General features: G+C 47.5%; 2 protein-coding genes across 9 annotated transcripts in view; one reads left to right on the top strand and one right to left on the bottom strand.

Moving 5' to 3' along the window:
- Window positions 1–103: 103 nt before the first annotated feature.
- On the top strand, window positions 104–16,916 carry DDX11 (DEAD/H-box helicase 11). 2 transcript variants are annotated; one of them, XM_032107715.1, is made up of 26 exons: window positions 104–273; window positions 363–587; window positions 1,075–1,161; window positions 2,518–2,675; window positions 3,787–3,832; window positions 4,370–4,477; window positions 5,013–5,100; window positions 5,571–5,773; window positions 6,348–6,500; window positions 6,598–6,644; window positions 7,419–7,498; window positions 8,653–8,697; window positions 8,823–8,890; window positions 9,294–9,332; window positions 9,798–9,921; window positions 10,441–10,575; window positions 11,034–11,146; window positions 11,519–11,591; window positions 11,957–12,060; window positions 12,617–12,766; window positions 14,644–14,712; window positions 14,890–14,990; window positions 15,400–15,484; window positions 16,064–16,139; window positions 16,306–16,460; window positions 16,587–16,916. In XM_032107715.1, exons 1-26 carry the CDS (start codon window positions 136–138, stop codon window positions 16,614–16,616), a joined length of 2,700 nt encoding a protein of 899 aa, XP_031963606.1. In that variant the 5' UTR covers window positions 104–135; the 3' UTR covers window positions 16,617–16,916. The 2 variants fall into 2 exon arrangements, with proteins under 2 accessions (XP_031963606.1, XP_031963605.1); XM_032107714.1 differs by having other exon boundaries at window positions 10,438–10,575.
- The window catches only part of WASHC1 (WASH complex subunit 1), a 42,234-nt gene continuing 40,623 nt past the window's right edge, over window positions 16,862–18,472 (bottom strand). For all 7 annotated transcript variants that reach the window (XM_032107735.1, XM_032107736.1, XM_032107732.1 and 4 more), the window contains one exon: window positions 16,862–18,019. In XM_032107735.1, coding sequence (XP_031963626.1) covers window positions 17,868–18,019 — 152 coding nt within the window. In that variant the 3' untranslated portion in view covers window positions 16,862–17,867. The remainder of the gene's footprint in view (window positions 18,020–18,472) is intronic.

Genomic DNA, 18,472 nt, shown 5'->3' with positions numbered 1-18,472 from the left:
AGCGCCGACCGGGTTTGGGAGCTCAGGAAAGGGTGGGGGGGTGTCTGTGCGGAGAGGGCAGCGCGGGGCGGCCCTTCCGCCGCGTCACGGGAAGGGGCGGGGGCGGCCCCGGCGCCCGGTTCGAAGCGGGGCGGGATGGCGAGCAGCGGGGCGGCGGCGGGCCGGTTCCCGTTCCCCTACACTCCGTACCGCATCCAGGAGCAGTTCATGGAGGCGCTGTACGGCGCGCTGGAGGCCGGCCGGGTCGGCATCTTCGAGAGCCCCACGGGCACGGTGAGTGGCAGGGCCGGGCCGCGGCTGTGGCCGAGCGGGGCCGCGGCGGTGGCGGCGGTGCTCCTCACCTTGTTGGCTCTCCGTGACAGGGAAAATCGCTGAGTCTCATCTGCGGGGCCCTGTCCTGGCTCCGGGACTGGGAGGAGAAGCGGCGGCAGGAGGAGGCGCGGCTGCTGGCGCTGGGGGCCAGCGGGAAGGACGGGCTGACCCCGCAGCAGGCACGGCCGGGCAGCGCGGACGCGGCCGGGGAGCCGGACTGGGTCACGGCCTTCGTGCAGAAGAAGGAGGAGCGGGACATGGTAGACAGGCTGAAGGTGGGGAAGCGCTCGTGTGTAGAGGACGGGTGAAATAACGAGGAGAGAGGATCGGGAGGGCTGATATCACATAGTCACAGAATGGCCGGGGCTGGAACGGACCACTGGAGGTCACCTAGAACAGCCTCCCTGCTCGAGCGGAGTCCCTAGAGCGAGGTACCCAGTGTCCAGGCAGCTTTTCAATATCTCCAGGGAAGGGAACTCCACCACTTCTCTGGGCAAACTGTTCCTGTATCCTGGATGATGAGGGGAAAACACGTGAGGCAAATTTGGTGGTGGTGGTCTTTGCCTGCAGGTTGCCCGAGACAGGAAGCTATATTGCTTTGAGGAGAGTAACACTCAGTAGGCGAGCACTCCGGGAGAACTGACCGTGTACTGGCAATTTTGTTTCATTTAATCTTTTTTCTACGCCCAGAGCGTAAGTAGTGATACCAAGAGTTGAGGACTAAATCCACTTCATCCTACCTTCACTCTCCCTTTATTGTAGGAAGAGCAGATCAGAAGGAAAAAGCGAGAAGATCATCTTGAGAAAATTCGGCATAACGTGCAGTTAAAATACGCAGCAAAGAGGAAGGTGAGTTACTCCACAGAGATCAGAGCTTTCTGTTTTAGTTACCTTCAGTGTTGTTCATACTTGCTTATGTGTGACTTCACACTGACTTTTCCAGCCCGCCTGTTTGAGGAGATTTTTGTATGAGATTTCTGAAATCGGTCATCCAAAACTATTTGTTGGATTTTCTTTTAAAAGCACAGATGTGAAAAACAATTTCCTGTGAAAATGTTTGTGTGTGGGCAGAAATTATGTGTATTCTGATTGCCTTCTGGCCCTCTGCTGTACTTTTAAAAGCTTTAATACTTGGAGGCTTTTTTTGGCAAGATCTCTGTTTTATGAGCATGTGTGAACACTCTACTTCTGGAATAAAAATGGTATTGAAGTTCACAGATATATTTTCCTGTCATTTAGATGCATGAACTGGCCTCAGTGCTCTTGTTGCTTTTTGATTATATGAGTCAAACTTCCCAGAAATACTCAGTTTAGGTCCTCAAATAGACAGATTTATTAGGCTGCCAGGTTATTAATTTGTAGTGTGCTCCATCTCAAATACGGTGTAATGTTTTGGTCAACACCTGTCAAAAGGATATGACAGAAATAGTAAAGAATGGCAAAAAACCAAATGGAAAAACACCTTCTGTCTTAAAAGGGGATGAAGAGCATGTGAAATGGGAAGCATGATGAAAAGGAAGAAAGCAAATAAGAGAAATATTATGGAGATTTGGAAAAGCGACTGATTCCTCTTTTCTGTAGTGCTTACTAACTGCATTTTCTGTATAATGCCATGGTAACAAAATGCTCATTGATGTTGGAAGATACTGTTTTCAGATGGAAAAAATGAACTTTTCTTTATCGTGACACAGAAGTTAATCAGAAGTTCTTCAACAGTTTAATTGAATTTTTGTGGAGAGGTAAACCTGTGTTAGAGTAACAGTCACACAACTGGAGAAAAAAACAGCAAGAGAAATCTTGTTCTAAACCAGATGCTGAGCTGCTTCTAGCTTTGAGTTAAATGTGCACAGAGTGTTTGATTATGTCCTCACATCTTTGTTTGTTCAGGTTTATTTACACACTATTTTCTCTCAGGCAGACATCTTTTATGGTCCACTTTAAGCAACTAATACTGGATTACATGAACATTTAATTGAGGGTCTGTTAGTTCAGTAGGCCTGTGCAGAGAAGGTCCTTTATGTTTCCCCCTCATAACTGTCTGTGTGGGTAAGTCTTTGGTTGTTGGTAACGGCTGCATTCTGTGGGGCTGAACAGCTTCAGCCTTCTGTGAGGGACTGTGCTGTCTTCTGACCTGTCCATGCCATAAGGCAACCCCTGTGCTACTCTTTTTATCTGGAAAATACTGTGCTCTTGTGTTCCTTCCAGAGATGCGAGGAGGATGAGGCAAAGCGCCTTCTTCAGCTCAGCAAGGAGGCTCTTCCACAGGGAGCTGGAGAGGGTGTTCTAGACCAGCTGGATCACAATGAGGAGGAGTTGATTCTTGCTGAATATGAGAGTGATGACGAAAAGAAAGTGGTATCTGGGTAAGGACAAGGACTGAGGGGGGATTCCATGCTAAGGAAACTTATTTCTAATTTTTGTCTTGCCCTGATTAAAGAGGTTGTGCATATTTTATTAAAAAAGTGTTTCTCACCTTTTCAAACAGTACAAAGTGGTGGTTGTTCTGGGTTTTTATTTAATTGGTTGTTTAGGTGGATTTTATTTTAGTTTGGTTTTTTTTTAAACTTTTGTTAGACTGATCTGAGCGACTTGAAGTGCTTTCTGAGAAAGTGCATCTTAAAGTGTGCGGCAGTGTCCTGCCTTTATCCACACTCAGTTTCCCAGAGAGTGCCTCTGGATGCTGAGTGAATGACTCAAGATCAAGTTCCTTGCATTAGAAAAGCAGAATGGAACTCAGGACACCAGAGGAAGCTGTCAGTTCTGCAGATTAGCACTGACATCTTTTGTTATTCTAAAAGCAGAGATGTTCACGTTTCTGAGACAGAGCTTTGGCATGAAAACCCCATGCACACTTTTCTCCCTCATGCATTTGCTTTATGCAGAAAGCCAGAAGCCATACTTCAACACAAAAAGTCAAATGCATTTAAAATACAAATTTACTAATTAATGTCTAGACAGAGTCTTCTGCCTTAAAAATTGAAGAACACTTAACTACTTTTTTTATATGTAGTTAGTTTATCAAACATTAAACTGCTGTTGCCTTTGAGGAGCTCTATGGCAGCTGAACGCTTTCCTGAAGTCTTTCTTTATGCAATAGCTGGAGGGTGGTAAATTGCTTCTAAAGGGAAAGCTTTACAAAAATAAATAAGCTCACCAAAGAATAGTATAGCACTGATTAGCTTATGCCTGAGGACTAGAAGCCCCTGAATCAAAAGAAAAAAAAAAAATCTTGAACTTGCAAAAGGCATGACCTAGAAGAGATTTTTCTTCTAAAGAGAAAGGCTTGAGTTGAATATGCACACTTACACTATTCTTTAAAAGTTGATTTTTCTTCTACCACCTGAGTTGAGATCGGAGGCTTTTCTTGAGATGACTTAATCTCTCTTGAGACCTCATTCTTGTAGTGGAGCATCGTTTGATTTTTACTGTCAGTGGTCTGCTGAAAGGAGACTGTTTGAGCTTTTTCTTTCTTAGGCTGGAAGAAGACGATGATGATTTGGAAGAGGAGCATGTGACTAAGGTGAGATGAGGAAAGTAAATAGTGCCACTTCATAGAACAGTGTAGGAGTGAGCAGAATTATGGCTTCCTTGCACCTTTCCAACAGTCAGGCAGTACAGAAGGATTTAGGAGCTAGCATCCAAAACCTGCCAGGTTTCTTGATAAAGACAACTAGTTCTGCTGTGTTCATCTCCTTCTGGACTACACTGCCTGCCTAAGCAGCTTGCTGTGCTAGCACTTACTAATTTTTGCTGTGGCTTGCTGTAAAAGCACACTGCAATAAATAATTTTTTATTACTTTGCCGTGGTGAGTCCCTGTTTTATAGAGACCTTGGAAAATTAAATGGAAACAATGGCCAATGCAGAAGGAAAAACAAAGGTGGAGCTTTTGGCCTCAACAGTTCTAAGGTGGCACTCAAACATGTGTGCCTTCCCTTGTGTTTTTGAAGGCTTGAGCAAGGTGAACCTTGTTGAAGTGCTTGGCTGCTTCCTTGTAGGATTGATCATAGGTTGGCTTCCATGTTCTTCTTGTCTTCCCTTTGTTCTTCCTCATTGCAGATCTACTACTGCAGCCGCACTCACTCCCAGCTGTCCCAGTTTGTGCGCGAGGTGCAGAAAAGTCCTTTTGGCAAAGACACGCGTCTGGTCTCCTTGGGATCCAGGCAGGTACGTGGTGGTGTTCTCAAGAGACCCAGAACACATTGCCAGGAGCTGTGTGGGTCTGGTGCCACCAGAAGTCACCTTGGGGATTGACTGAGTCTCCTACTGAAAAACTAAAGCAGGCATGAATCGGAACACAGATCTGTGTGCCGTACATTTTTCCGTGAACTCTGTTTTGGTCATTAACCTTTTGATGTAAATGCAAGAATCTGTTTTACCTTTTCTGATATGGTGTATTACAGATGTCCGAGTCACTGAGAAGGTGGTCGTCTTAGTAGAGTAGTACTTCTGGCAGCAATTTTCAGAAGCTGTTGTGTAGCAGTGAGCCCTCTTTTTCTCGTTTTTTTCTCCTAAGTTTCTGTGGGTTTCGAGCATGTTTGTAGCAGTTAGCATGCACAGTGTCTGACTGGTAGACTTTTCCTTTTTGGAATCTGGCCTGAGATTGCTTTCAAGAAAATCTTTCATTTTACAGCAGAGGGTGCACAGGAGGCACTCAGTTCTGAATTGACTCCCTTCCTCTTCCTCTCTTTGCACATGCCAGAACCTGTGTGTGAATGAGGAGGTGCGACGCCTGGGCGCTCTCCAGCTCATCAATGACCGCTGCATGGAGATGCAAAAGAACAGACATGGTAGGAACGCTCCCAGCCTGGGGAAGCAATTCCTGATAAAGCTGTCATGAGAGTGTGGAGACAGTGGGCACTGCCAGTCCGTTCTAGCTAGAGTGGTAGGAGCTTGGAAATGACAGGTTGGAGGAAGAGGACTCCTTGGTGCTTTTACTTTTCTTGGTCTCCAGGCTGTGCTGAGATCAGGATAAATTTTCTGAGTGTCTTAATTTGGTCAGGATTTCTGCACTGGAAAGATACTTGCGTTTGTTAACTCAGTACCAAAAATGTTGGAAGATGTCATATGCTAAATCTAACTGGCAAGAGTAGTGTCCACTGTGGAGAAGGAAATGTTACTGCTGAATAATTTTTAAATAGGTGATAGGTCAGGAATACACATGACAAAGCTTGCTTTGAAATCCATGAGGTTCTGCAAAGTGGTTGTTCTAGGCTGCTGTGTGTGTTGCTCATAGCTTTCTTTTGATTTCTGCTGTTAGAAAAGAAGAGTGATGAGGTGAATGAGGGGAAGAAGAGACGGGTGAGTCGCACGGTGTGCCCATTTTATTCCTACGAGCAAATGCAGTTTCTCCGTGATGAAGTTCTAGTGGAAGTGAAGGACATTGAGCAGTTGGTGTCCTTGGGAAGGGAGACCAAAGCCTGCCCATATTATGGGAGTCGATTCGCCATCCCTGCTGCTCAGGTAAGGTGTAACAGTTTTACTGACATTAAAGCCAGGCACTCTAAGAAGGAACTGATGGCCTGCTCCCTCTATTACTGTTACTTAGATTGGGGGAGTCTGTAGGAAACAGGCTGTGTTTCTGTCAAGCTACAGTTTTGCTCAGAAAGCAAAGGAAAATGAGAATTCCCATCAGAAGTTCATAGGGATGCTGTATGTCTCAGCATTTTGAAATACTTGAAAGGTTCAGCAAGTGTGAGGCAATACTGACACATGGGTGTACTCTTAGCTCTTACACCACTCTTCTTCCTTGCTGGGTTCTCTCTGAAGACATGCTTTCAGTGCTCTAGAGGAGATTTGGAAGGTAACCTGAGCCCATATGCAATTGTAGCATAATCATTTCTCTTCAGCTTGTATCCCGATGCCCCCCTCAAGCATGTGCTCCTGGCTTTTTTCCTACCTTTCCCATAATAATAGTGAGTTACTTGGCTGAATTCTGCAAGGCCCTCTGATACGGGCTGTTAATGAGTGGTTGTAGAATGCCTTAAGTTTGTAAGGATGAGAGCTGGAATCAGGGAAGTGCATGCTTCTCCTGTAGCTGGTGGTGCTGCCCTATCAGATGCTTTTGCATGAGCCTACCAGGAATGCTGCCGGGATCAAGCTGAAGGACCAGGTTGTGATCATTGACGAGGCCCACAACCTCATAGACACCATCACCTGTATCCATAGTGCCGAGGTCAGCGGCTCTCAGGTGAGTCACAGCCTGTGAAAGGAGAGGGAGCTCTTCTTCCAGCAGTGCCCTTTCTTGTCTCCTTTATAACAACAGCTTCTGCTTTCTGTTTGTGTAGCTGTGCTGTGCCCACTCCCAGCTGTCACAGTACATGGAGAGATACAGGTGAGAATCTCAGCGGAAAACAGCACAGCAGAGGCAAGGTCTGTGGATGCCTTGGATTGCCTCATGGCTGCAGGGTCTTTCTTGCTTTTCCCCAGTGGAAAGTTACTGCATTAAGAGTTCTGCAGATGAAAAGACACTTGCTTCATTATCCCTGTCTAGAATCCATCTAAGTCAGACTCCTGGGGCTAGTATTAAGCAGTGAGAAGGGGACACCCTGAGGATTCTGGCTTTCCCTTATACACTCAGTTCCTTTCCCAGTATCTCCCTCTAATCACTTGTACTTTGTGATGCAGACTTTCAAAAGATTCAGTCTTTCATGCCTCTCAGGGACCTTAGTCTTTCATGTGCTGACTGGCATTATGGTAGAGGCAGGAAGCTCTGAGGAGGAGGAAGCTGTATGTGGGTTCTGGCTCTGCATCTTGCCATCCCTGCAGTGGCTGATTGTTGTGCTCAATAACTCTGAAGTTGTGGAGCATTGTTGCAATAGGGTCTTGAGGCATCACTGCCATCGTAATAAACAAACTATAATTAATACGCAAGGAGAAGTGCAGTAGTAAGAACAGTGGGGGGAGCATGGGTAAGTGCTTTGGGACAACCTTGGGCAGGATATCCAGAAGACTGTGCCCTGTCACAAACAGGGGGAGTGAACCTGCAAAAAATCCTAGTTCCCATCTCAGCAAAATGAAGAAGAGTTCATGTACTTGTTTCAAGCTCAGCTGCTTGTGTTCATCCCTGAAGATGATTTGGGGCCTAAATGTGTCTCATTTTTCATAGGAAACATTTGAAGGCAAAGAACTTGATGTACATTAAGCAGATCCTGTATTTACTGGAGCGGTTTGTGGCCATGCTGGGAGGTAAGCAGACCTCTCGTGTCTCCAGGGTTACTGACAGACTCTGAGCTAGTTAGTGCTTCCTCAGGACACTGTGCCCCTTCCCCCTCTGCAGAAACTTCAGGAAAGTGTTGCTGTCATGTATAAGTTCAGATGCCAGTAATTTTATTTCTCAGGCTGGTTTGTATGTGGGGAAGTTGACTGGTGTCTAGTTGAACCCTTCTCTTTGTTTTAGTAGCTGAAGAGCAGCAGATGACATTGTAAGTTGGTAGTTTCCTTCTCTTTCTGTGTGGTTTTCAGATCCAGTTGGAATGGGGATGATATAAGATGCTAAGTGAGGAATACAGCAGATGTATAACAGATGCATAACAGTGTCGTACAAGAACTGCATGAAATTAATATCTCAGTTATCTGGTAGCAAGGCCTCTATTTGTGTCAGCATGCATCTGCAGAATCAATCTTTCTTGAGTGGTGCCTTTCCTTTGTGAGAAAATACTGTTTTGCTTTGATTTTAGATCCACAGGAATTTGCAGGACTCCTTTTTTCAAATGATCTGTTTGCTAGACCTTAGTGTGTCTTGAGGAGAGCATGTCCTAAGTTCATAAAGGAACTTCCTCCATGCCCTGGGGAAATGCAGCCCTTTGGGACAGGGGTTGCAAAAGTGAGATGTGAGGTGGGTGTTAAACACTAGGACATAAAATGCAGTGCGTGGCAGCAATTAATCCTGTTCTGGCTGTTGGGCTCTGGGCATGTAGGTGTCCTTAGGTTTTTCCCCTCCTCTCAGTTACCTGCCAGCCTCTGTGCTTCCCAGCTCCCTGCTGCTGCGTTGAGGAGGGGTGAAGGATGCATTGCAGTCCCTGTCCACTGGTCTTTGCAGCATGACTATGTAGTGTGCGAGCATTTCTGATCACCCACCCTACCTGCTGCTTCCTGCCACAGAAGAAATGTAGGTGGTCCTTAGGATGCAGCAGCACACGTGTCCTACAATGTAGGGCTACTCTACAGGGCAAATGAAAACTGAGTGGGAGCTGATGTTTTGTCTGTATAGCTACGTGTTGCAGAGCCGTAGTTACTTCTTGGGTTTTTTGTGCACTGTTCCTATCAAGTTCAGTCTTTAGTTTCTTGCTTAATTTTGAGACGGATTCAAGCCTTCCCTGAATTGGTTTCATGCTTTACAGGTAATGTGAACCAGAATCCTGGATGTCAGGCAGTTTCCCAAACAGGTAAGACTGGAGTGAACTCCTGAGGTATGCAGCTCTCAGTCAGGGACATGGGTATGGGGCAGTAAGGGGTGCAGGCCCAGCAGTAGGTAATAATTTCTTTTCCCCTTTTCCCTCTTTTCTTTCAGGGACAGTGCTAAAATCCATCAATGACTTTCTATTTCAGAGCCAGATTGACAATATCAACCTCTTCAAGGTAATGCAAACATTGTCTGTTAGGGCACAGGTGGTGGTGACTTGTTCGAGATTATTTGGAGCGTGTGTGAGAGCTGGAAGTAGAGCCAAAGCCCACACGGCAGAATCTGCTTTCTAGCTGTCTGTAGGCAAAGCTACTCTGTAAGGGCTGTGGATGCAGAAATTCTACTACTCCAGTAACCTAACTGCCGCCTTGAACCTCCAAACACAGCCCCTTAACACTGTGTCTTTTCACTCTGGAATGTCATTGTAAAACTCTTGTCTGGCAGGCAGTGACCACAAAGAGCTGTGCACCTCTCCCCAAAAGCATGGCAAGTGACAGCTCTGCTCGACAGGGATCAAGGACAGCAGGATGGCAGAAGGGGTGGTGAATGCCAGTTCATTTCCTGTCTTCTCTCCAACAGGTTCAGCGTTACTGTGAGAAGAGCCTCATCAGCAGGAAGGTACTTCCCCTGTGGTTTCATAGTCAGCAGTGTTCCCATACTGTTTCACACCTGGAGTTTGAGATGGAAGATGCAGCAGCTGGGGTGGGAGCTTGTCTTCACCCTGCTCTGCAAACAAAATGGTTCCTGTAAAAAGCACTATATGGGCAGATTAACTTTTGCTTACTCGGAAAAGAAACATAAACGTGGTTTACCACGGTATTCCAGGGGGTGCCAATTCTATGCTGCTTGGCCTCAAATCTGCCTGCCAAGTAGGCTGCGTTGCCCTGGAAGAACAGATATCAGAGACTCGTTTTGCTTTTGATTTAGTGGGTGGAGGAAGGTAATGGGAGCTAATACATTCTGATTAGGCTTCTACTGAACACCTACTAAGTAACTTTATCTGTGGCAGGCCAGCAAACCTGCCTTTATCTTGTCTGATTCCTGCTGTTGGTAGTCTTGGTCTTTCTGGCTTTTGCTTGGCAGCTTTTTGGGTTTGTGGAGCGATATGGGCATCCCGCCTCAGCTGTGAAGACCAACAAGGAGAACCAGAAGCTGGCTGGTTTGCAGAACTTTCTTCTGACCCTTCAGCAGGGATCTGATAAAGAGGGTGAGTTCAGGCATCGTCTGCTTCTGCACCTGTGGGCAGAGTGAGGATGTGGAACCTGCATCTCTCTGCATGAGGAAAGCGGGGAGGCAGATTTGCAGAATGAGACTGAAGAAGGTGTCCTGTGTGGGTGTTTTTTAACAGGTCTGACTAGCTGACCTAGGCAACTGTACATTGGATTAGAGAAGTCCCTTTTGAGCTGAATGATGTAATTCCATGTTCACTCTACATGCATTCAAGCATTGCACTTCTGTGACTTGCTGGCTCTGGGACCTGAGCTACTGTGTGTAGTAGCTCTGCTTAGTGGCTCAGCCATCCACAGAAACCAGAGCTTTATTTTCTTTTTTTTTTCCTTTTAGCAATGAGACAGAATTTGGGTTTTCACCTTTAATGGGTCTTTGTTCTCTGCCTGCATATGTAGGCCAGGTATTGTGTTCCTGTAGAGCATGTTTTGTGCTTAGCCCGTGTCTTTAGAAGTGTGGCCTAAGTTGCCTGCCTCTCCTTTCCTTTTTGGGCCAGCAGGTACCCCCCAGAGCCCTCCCCTGGAGGCTGAGCACGACCATCTCCGAACTGCCTCTCCACTGATGCAGATTGAAGGATTTCTCTCGGCCCTTACAAATGCAAACCAAGATGGCAGAGTCATTCTCAGCAGGCAAGGTACTGGAGAGGGTGAGGTGGGGAAAGGTGGCATGAGTCAGTCACAAGCAGGGTGCTTCACTGGCACTGAGGGAAGACATACAGAACCTGTGGGGAACCTGCAGCAACATTTGTTCCATCTGTGATGTAGGCTGGCAGTCTTTGTCTGAGGATGCTTATGACTCCAAGGGAATTCTCAGCCAAGGGCATTGGGGCCAGGGTTTGCAGAGGTCTGCTCTCACTCTGAATGTCAATTTTTGTTCTGCAATTTACTGCGCCTGTGGTACAGCTCCAGGGAGATTAGGAAGCAGAGGGTAACTTCCAAGTTGGCATTACCTGCTGCTGCCTGTCAGTGTTGAATAACAAGTCCTTACTTTGAGAGGTGGGGTCCTGCCAGAGTGCCCAGGGCAGGAGGGAGAATCTCTCATATCCCTGTGTGTCACAGCTAGCTCCTGAATGCTTTTCTCTCCTTTTCCCAGGCACAGTTGGTCAGAGCAGCCTCAAATTCCTCTTGCTGAATCCAGCTGTCCACTTTGCCAAGGTTGTGGCAGAATGCCGTGCTGTCATCATTGCTGGAGGCACTATGCAGCCGGTGAGGGAATAAGGATGCTGTACTGGGGTCTCAGGAGGTCAGTGGTGCTATCTGCAAGCCGGGGTGGAAAGAGAGCAGCCAGGCTGAGCTCGTGGTAGGTTGGAACTGGCACGGTGAGCAGTCGGATGACCTCATGATGCCATCCGTCATTTCTGCAGGGCCAGGGATCCCACAGGAACCATGCCACGGGAGTGTTCGAGGAAAATCAGTGCTGCTGTGTGTGGGCAGAGGGCGCTGCCGCTCCTCTGTTGGGCCGGGCAGAGGCTCTGGCTGGGCTGGGGCTGGCTGCCCTTGACCAGCAGTGCTGGTGCTGCCGGTGTAGAGTTTTTTGGGACACTGGTATTTTACTTGCCTTTGTTTCGTGGATCTTAGGTGGCTGATTTCCGAGAGCAGCTGCTGTGCTGTGCTGGCGTGGACCCTGCCCATGTCGTGGAGTTCTCCTGTGGTGAGTGTGCCGGGCTGGCAGAGAGGGCTCAGCAGCTGCAAGGGCTGCAGCTTGCCTTTAACACTGTTCTGTCAGCACTCTAAGCAACTGGCATCTTTCCTAAAATTCAGGGCAGTAAAGGGGTGTGAGTTCCCTCCCACTCTGAGCTTCCCCTGTGGTCTTGACTGGTATTGGCAGGCAGTGTGCCATGGGTTCTTCCCAGGGACTCAGGGGATGGAAGTTGGAGCAGCTGAGTGACTTAGGCACTTTGGCTTAGCCAGGCAAACATTTGCCTCTGTCACTTGAATGCAATTAAAGTTCTTCAGCTTATGGGGTTTGTGCCAACAGCAGTGATGTTGACTCTCACTGCTTGTTTTTGTCTCCAGGACATGTGATTCCTCCAGAAAATATTTTACCCATCATCCTCTGCAGTGGTCCTTCCAACCAGCAGCTGGAATTCACTTACCAGACCAGAGACCTGCCCCAGATGGTCAGTTTGTCTTTTGTTCCCTTCCTTGGGATCTTTTATTTGGCTTCACTTGCTTATGTTTCATAGAAGGGTACACTCTCTGTTTGAGAGGTGAGCTGAGCAAAAGCCATGGCAAGGAAAATCCCAAACCACAGGGGGCAGCTGCAGGTGTTTTGGCACTTCTTCCTTCTTTCTGTGGCAGGCCAGTAAGCACCCAAGGCCAGACACTAAGTCTGCTCTGCCCCTGCTGAATCTCAACCAGATGTGCTAACCAGCTGTCAGCATCTGTTCTAGCAGGACAGCTTCATCCACTGAGGCAAACCGTCCTTTCCTGAATGAGCACGGCTCCACAGCTGTAACAGAAACCCTGGGCTAGGGAAGAAGGCCGAGCAGTGAAGAGCTTTTTAGTGATGCCCAGCTTCCCTAGAGAGTTCTCTTAGACCTGGCATATTTCCCACATTTTTTCCTCCCGGAAGGCGTGTTATAAGGAAGGTGTGATCCTGGGATTGAGCAGAGAAGTGGAGTGGCTTTAGCTGGGGCTCCTGTCAGCTGCAATATGCTCTAATCTCTCTTGCAGATGGATGAGACAGGTCGAATCCTTTGCAACCTGTGCAACGTGATCCCAGGAGGTGTGGTGTGCTTCTTCCCCTCCTACGAATATGAGAAGCAGGTGTACGGACACTGGGAGAAGACGGGGCTGCTCTCCCGCCTGGCAGCCAAGAAGAAGGTGATTGTGCAGCCAGGGCAGTTGGTACTTTCCATGGAGGTGTCAAAAACCAAACAATTCCACATGCATTGCAGGCCTCTCTCTGAGTTATTCTCATAGTCTGCAGCGCAGAGCGGATGTTTATCCAGCTAATCTCTCCAGTAACAAATAAATGATACTTCCCAGATGGCTGAGCACTGAGCTGGGATCTAAAGGAGATTGATTGCAGCTATACATTCTTGAGTGCACAGTCTGTGTAGTGGCTATGGGGCAGACAGTCCTTGCTTTCCATAGCCAGCAGACTTGTTCTCTTGTGGCTGGGGGGGGCTGTTCAGGTTGAGCTCCTACAGGGAATTAGTTTTTCCCTGGCTCATCCGTGTGTCCCTTGACCAGCACAGCCAAGGGCTAGGCAGAGTGAGACAACACTGCAGTTCGTAAGACAAATGGTGTTTCGCTTTCTGCTAGAAGTAGAGATGAGAACTGGAAGGCTAACAGTGGTGACTCCTGTTGAAGGAGCAATGAGACAGTGCATAGGGAGATCACTGCAAATATAAAATCTTTGCAATGACTCTCACAGGTATTTGAAAGCTGGGTATTGAAAGTCAGGCAGTTCAGGTTGTGGTGCAGGGATCTTGGGTCATGTGCCAGGGGGAAAAGAATTATGTACACCCTGGCTGTGACTTCTGTTTACCAAAAGCTAAACAATTTACCACAGTCCCAGACATTTCACAGCCTTGGTGCTGGCATTCTGGCACATGGGGCGGCCTGTAGGTTTCTGGGTGGAAGCACTGTGCTTCATTTTCTCAGTGTGTTTGTAAAGTTACCACTCTTCGTGCCTTTCAGGTATGTCCTGTCAGGGTCCCAAGGCTCTGCCTGGTTCCTCCAAGGCTTTGGGCAACAATCACGCAATCTGTCCCAACTTTCAACTCTGATTTGTTCTTGTTTGGCCTTTGCAGTCTCCAGCAAATTGGATATGTGTTAGCAAGGCAACTGGGTATAAGTGCAGCAAGCGTGACTTTCAACTGCCCACACAGAAGATCAGATCTTAGCAAGGGAAGGTTCAAGGCTTTCCTGAGGTTACTGTGGTGAGATCACACTGAGATTATAACTTATACAGAGAAAGTTAATTTAAATCAGAGGCTTAAATAGCTACTTTTCAATAAGTTAATTTTGGCTTATATTTGTAATTGACAGTTATTTTTCTACTGAAAGACTGATTTTGACTGGTAAAATTTGATACTACTTCTTGCTAACCAAAGGAAAACACATCCTGTAGGTTCTTTACTGTCACAGAGAAGATAGATGTTGGACCTCTTGTTTACTAGGAAAACTACTTGTGTTTTAGGCCAAGGTGCAGCATCTATACAAATGCAGCTAAATTAACTACAGAGGTTTTTAGTTACTAATTAGGTGTGCTAGAATAACATAAAGAAATATTACTTTATTTATGCTTTGCATGAAAAGGTAATTTATTCAGTGGGCAAGAGGAACCATTACTTGGAATTAATTGATGATTCAAATTGATTAGTCCTGTCCCTGTCCTCCAAGATCTCATCCCAGAGGATCTCGATTCATAAGTGCAAGAAGTGCACATTGCTTTTCTGCCTCTCAGCTCTTGGATGACTTGTAACTTCTTGCAGGATTGAACAAGTCTGCCAAAGCTGAAAGGGAATGTTGGAGGCACAGGAGCAGCTGCTGCTCCCTTCAGAGCCCAGCTGAAAAGGGCTGTAGTGTGTTTTCAGTGTGGAGGGAAGGTACTGGTTTAGTTGGTTTTTCAGGCACTTCTCCATTCTGTGACCTTAGTTCCATATGCTGTTAAATGGCATGGGAGTAAAATGATTTACATTCTTTAAACTGTTTGCTTCCTGTTGCTGTAACTGATGAACTGTGCCTGACAGATCTTTCAGGAGCCTAAGAAAGCCAACCAGGTGGAGCAGGTGCTGGTGGAATATGCCAAGTGCATAAAGGTAAGCTGAGCAGGCAGGCTGGTGGGAGTGTGGCAGCCCAACTGGTATGGGAATGCTGCTAAGGAGGGCACTGCATCTTTTAACAAGAAAAGAGGGCTCTAGCCTAGGTGTGGGAGTGTTTCTGTAGCACTGAAATCTTCCCTGCTCTGGTTTAAGTTGCTGGTCCCTCTCCTGCAGCGCTGCAGCCAGACAGGAGGACAGATGACAGGGGCCCTGCTGCTTTCGGTAGTTGGAGGCAAAATGAGTGAAGGGATCAATTTCTCCGATGACCTGGGAAGGTAAGGTGACTGCTCCTTGGAAAGCCAGGTCTGGCTTGTGGTGTAGTGACTCCAAGTAGGATGGGCACATTAGTACTTGCATAGACAGAAAATCCTGGGGAAGGTGTGACTTAGCTGATACTTAAAGCAGCAGGAGGGTCTGTTGGGTGGTGTAAAACCTGCCTGTCCAGGCCACTTTTCCTGTGAATAATGCAGTTAGGCTTGCTGTGCTAGATAATCTCTTGTTCTGGCACCCTGAATCCCTCTGCAGCTCTGTTCAGTATGTGCTTGTCAGACTGCTGTGCTTTATTGCTGCCTCTGGTTTGCAGGGCTGGCTGTCTTTCAGGGGTGCAGTGACCTCTAGTTTATCAGTCTGTTGGCAAAATGCTCTAGGATAAGACATGAAGAATAATGCAGTCCTCCCTTGCAGGTGTGTGATTATGGTGGGAATGCCTTACCCCAACATTAAATCTCCAGAGCTCCAGGAAAAAATGACTTGGCTTGACAAAAGAATGGTAAGAGCCACTTACGCCTCTGTCTCTTTCACTTCTCCTTTTTAGTACTAACTTCCCAGCACATGAGTCCCAGAGCTGCCTTCGGAGGTTTTATTTTCTTTGAGCTTGCCCTCATTTCCCAGACTGTGTGGTACTGAGAGCCCAGCCTTCTCCAGGCTGCTCCTGAGCAGGTGGCCCTAAACACAGGGAGGAAGTTCGGTGGAGGGAAATGCCACCAGGGCTTACTGGGACCTCTGAGTTCCAAGGGGAGCAAGGACCCTTCAACCCAGACAGGGTGGCAGGGTGGTAGAAGCTGCTTGCCAGGGTCATTTGTCCTTTCTCATTGCTCACTGGAGGTGCTGTTCCTGGGGACAAGATCTCTGCCTTCAAGGGGGCCTTGGTTCTTTGTGAATGCTCAACACAGTTTTCTGACTGCCGCCTTTCTTCTGTTCCTCCTTACTCTCAGCTTGGGGTCTGCCTGGCCACCCTCTCACTCTGTAGGGGTAAAAGTATTTACCTCACTTTGTCATTAAGACTTCCCAATTTGATTTACATCTGCCTTGTGCCTCGTGTTCAAACTTGTCTATTTCTCCTTTCCAGCCCAGAGCTGCTGGCCAGGCACCGAGCAGAGTGCTGACTGAAAACCTGTGCATGAAGGCAGTGAACCAGTCAATAGGTAATTCATCCTTCCTTGGACAGGCTGGGGGATACAGAATACATTGAAGGAGGACGGTAGGAAAAAGAATGCATTACCCATCAGTCTACAGATGATGGGAACATGAGCTTCCTTGGCTGAGAACAAACACTTGCCTGGGCCATTCTTTGTTTTATCCTCTGTACAGGCAGAGCCATTCGCCATCAGAAGGACTTTGCAAGCATCCTGCTCCTGGACCACAGGTACGCACGCCCTGCCATCTTTAACAAACTGCCCCAATGGATCAGGGAGAGGACCCAGGTGAAACCTGCCTTTGGATCAGCGTTTGCTGAGTTAAGAAAGGTCAGAACTCTTGTATCTTATGTGCTGCTACCAAAACTGTTCCCCACTGTGCTCATCTGGACCTTTCTCAAGCCTTTCCTTGAGAGTAAGGCCAAGGACAAACTGCCTGGTTTTGTGTGTTCGCAGTTCTATCGAGGCAAGTTGGATGCTTTGTGATGTGGACCAGAGAACAGATGGTATTCAGCTCTGTGAGTTGCACCTCTGAAAAATGGGTAAAGTAACACAAGTTGCTGCTTTTCTGTACCATGGACTTTGTAAAATCTCTGCCTTCTGCCTCCTTTGTGGATGTTTGCTGTTCAGTATCTGAGCACAATGATGGTGAGACAGCCTTCTGCACCACAGCCAGGAGGGAAACTGGTTGTAGGTCTGAGGCAGGTGAATGGAGTAGCAGCAGGCACCTACTTGTTTACAGCTGTTAAGGTTTTATTTAAATTGATTAAATACTTTGAATGAAAACACTCAAGTATGGCGAGTATTATTTAAGTACACTTAATTAAGGGGAGTAATTATTTTGACTGAACACATCTGATTTTTTCCCATCAACCACCAAGTGCAGGAGGCCTGACTGACCAATGCCATCACTGAGCTTTTCACAGGAATTGTAAACTAACAGGCCACTAATTTATGTCATGCTGAAATAACACAGAGTGGTAATGGAGCGGCTATGGGTAACATTTCCTATCCCCTTCTTTCTACCTTGCTTCAAGCAGCCAATAGATTGAAGCAGTTCATTCTTTCAAGGGGAGTAAAGCTATGGCCACAATACAGCACTTCTCCTTTGATCATGCTTAAGCACAGGATTGCTCTGCTCTTCTTACCCTCTAAGTTTCTGAATTCAAAGTTACTTTTTTAGTTTAACTTTCCTGGGGTCCTTTCCAGGGTTATGGGTCAGTGCTGGAAGGCAGCAATAACACCAGGAACAGCCACATAATCCCACAGCTGTTCCCAGCTACCTCTGAGCAAGTCTCGTCCACGGAGCTTTGTTTGCTTCTTTTCCAGTTTCAGCAGCTGGATGCTACCTCTCCAGGCTCCCCACAAGGAAGAAAGTACTTACGGCACAGAGCTGTTACCCACTTCCTGTAGGTTAATTAGCCCCACAGGGAAAGAAACAGCTGCCTCTGAGAAACTTCCATTGTGAGTCTCTCGCCCCGTGAGTGGGTCCAAACTCCATGGTCTGCACAAGCTCTGCCTTCAGGGAGGGGCGCACCTGCTTCTAGCAGCTGCTGCCCTCCAGCCTGTGGCGTGTGGTGCTGTAAGGCTAGACAGCTGGGCTTTCCCTTTACACACTCTTAATTGATGGCACTTCCTGCTTTTACCGAAGTGAAGGCAGCAAGGACCTGCTTCCTTCAGCTTTATTGAAAATTTTAAGACAGCAACAGTTTCACACTAATACTCAATGGACCCCATCTATGACTCCCAGTCATCCTCATCATCCTCACCTACGGGCTGCTGCGGGGGTGGGAGGGGTGGTATTGAGTCTGACATACGAGCAAAGGCACCAGCAGGACTGCCAGGAGCATCAGTGTTCCCAGGGGCTCCTGGTCCTTTTCCTGAAATACCTGTGAGGGAAGGAAAGTCACCAGTGAGTGACACCTGGGGACTAGAGACCAAAGATGCTCAGCAAAGGGGAGGGGGAAAGTTATGCTCCCACCACCCAGGTAACCAGAACAAGCCAGCATGTTTGATGTTGCCACAGACCTGTGCCAAGGTCTCATTTAACTACAGCTCCCCCTGAGCAAGTCCCTGCTGTCCTCTGCCCAGCACTGAGGTGTGACCGTGGCTCTAAATGCCCCAGGAACCTGCCACAGCCTCAGGGCATCTCAAGTGCCCAGATGGGCCTAAGCTGCCCAAGCACTGGATTCAAAAAGACACTGCTGTCCCTTCTTCACAGGTAGCTTTCAGAGTCCATCCTCTGAAACACACAAACCCCCCCAGTGCTTCCAGCTGGATTTGAGGTGGAGATTCCTCTGCTCATTCTCTATGAAGACACTCCCAGCCACACTGGGGTACAC

Source organism: Corvus moneduloides, chromosome 4, assembly GCF_009650955.1.
Source record: "Corvus moneduloides isolate bCorMon1 chromosome 4, bCorMon1.pri, whole genome shotgun sequence".
In the NCBI taxonomy this organism is placed as follows: domain Eukaryota; kingdom Metazoa; phylum Chordata; class Aves; order Passeriformes; family Corvidae; genus Corvus; species Corvus moneduloides.
Note: the sequence above shows the minus strand (reverse complement) of the source record. Positions and strands in the feature narration are given on the sequence as shown.